The 1,202-nt window shown below is 51.3% G+C and overlaps 1 protein-coding gene across 1 annotated transcript; it reads right to left on the bottom strand.

Annotated features, from left to right (window-relative positions):
* Positions 1 to 214: 214 nt before the first annotated feature.
* On the bottom strand, positions 215 to 1,048 carry PPTG_20487 (hypothetical protein; the record flags this gene model as incomplete). Its single annotated transcript, XM_008919297.1, has 1 exon — positions 215 to 1,048. A coding segment is annotated over one exon (599 nt), but the record flags the coding sequence as incomplete, so codon positions are not given.
* Between the last annotated feature and the right edge of the window lie 154 nt (positions 1,049 to 1,202).

The following is a 1,202-nucleotide window of genomic DNA, read 5'->3' as shown; positions in this document are numbered from 1 at the left end:
TTGGTAGATTAGATACATAGATGAATGTCATTGGTCAAAAGGCGCACACTGCTGCCATTTTCCTATACTTAAATGATGATAAAATTATGTGTCGGCACCTTGATGATATTCATCCATATGCCAATGCCATATCCTCTGGTGAATATCCATGGACAACCGTGTACTGACCCTGACATGAAACCTACGTGGTTTAACTTCTGTATCTATGGACGCTACTGCTGCGCGTTCACGCTTCTCGGTGCTCCCGTTTTCATTCAGTCTTAGTAAAGTCTGTGCGGTAGGTATACTGCGATATGAGAATTGTTCCAACGCGTGGTTTGTGCTACTGCGAGGAACATACAAACTACTGGTAATACCCGCCCAAACTACTTTCAACGCAAATGTATTCAAGCTTTAGCATTCATATATACACAAGCATGCATGTCGGAAGTCACAGGCTGCACAACACTTTACTGACTGTCCACGATTGCCAGTAGCAGGTCGCGATATTCGCCACTGGTGTCTCCACGGATGCGTTTGCTCAGCTCCTTCCCGTACATCTTCTTGTACGCAGACTTGATCTGGGGCAGCATCGCGTGGTAGCGCACCACAGCCGCACTGAGTCCGTACTCGTCCGTCCCAAGGCCCTTCATCGTGCTCTCAAAGAGATCCGCCAAGAGTTCGAACGGCTCGAACACCATCCGGACATGGAAGAGAAGTGCCGCCTGAGCGGCACCCTTGAATTCGCCCTTAATGGCCTTGATGATGTTCGTCTTCTTGTACTTCTTCGAGTACGCGGCGTCAATATTGCGCAGGTGCTCAACAGGGCTCGAGATGATGATCCCAATGAAAGTTTCTTCGTCCGTGCCCCATTTTCCTTCACCAGCCTTGTACAGCGCATCCGCGTCCGCAGCAGCCTTCGCACTCGTGTAGATAGCAGGGTTGAAGCTTGGCAAGTCTCCCTTCAAGGCGGCCATGATCACCTTCCTCAGATCACCACCCAACTCACCCTTCAAGATCTTCACCAAATCCTCGCCGTACTTCTCCTGGAACGTCTTCTTCAGAAGCGAGATCTCAACATTCGAGCGAGCCATCACCACCGGGTAGATCCACTCCTCTGTCGTGCCCAGGCCCTTCGTCGCCTTGCGCAGAATCTCCGCCTCCACGTGCTCTAGAGGGCTCGCCAGCATCTGGAGCAGAATGCCGTAGTCGCCCGCGCTCTT

This window comes from Phytophthora parasitica (genome assembly GCF_000247585.1).
Source record: "Phytophthora parasitica INRA-310 unplaced genomic scaffold supercont2.682, whole genome shotgun sequence".
Classification (NCBI taxonomy): Eukaryota; Oomycota; class Peronosporomycetes; order Peronosporales; family Peronosporaceae; genus Phytophthora; species Phytophthora nicotianae.
The sequence above is the reverse complement of the archived record's forward strand: the minus strand, read 5'-3'. Positions and strand labels throughout refer to the sequence as shown.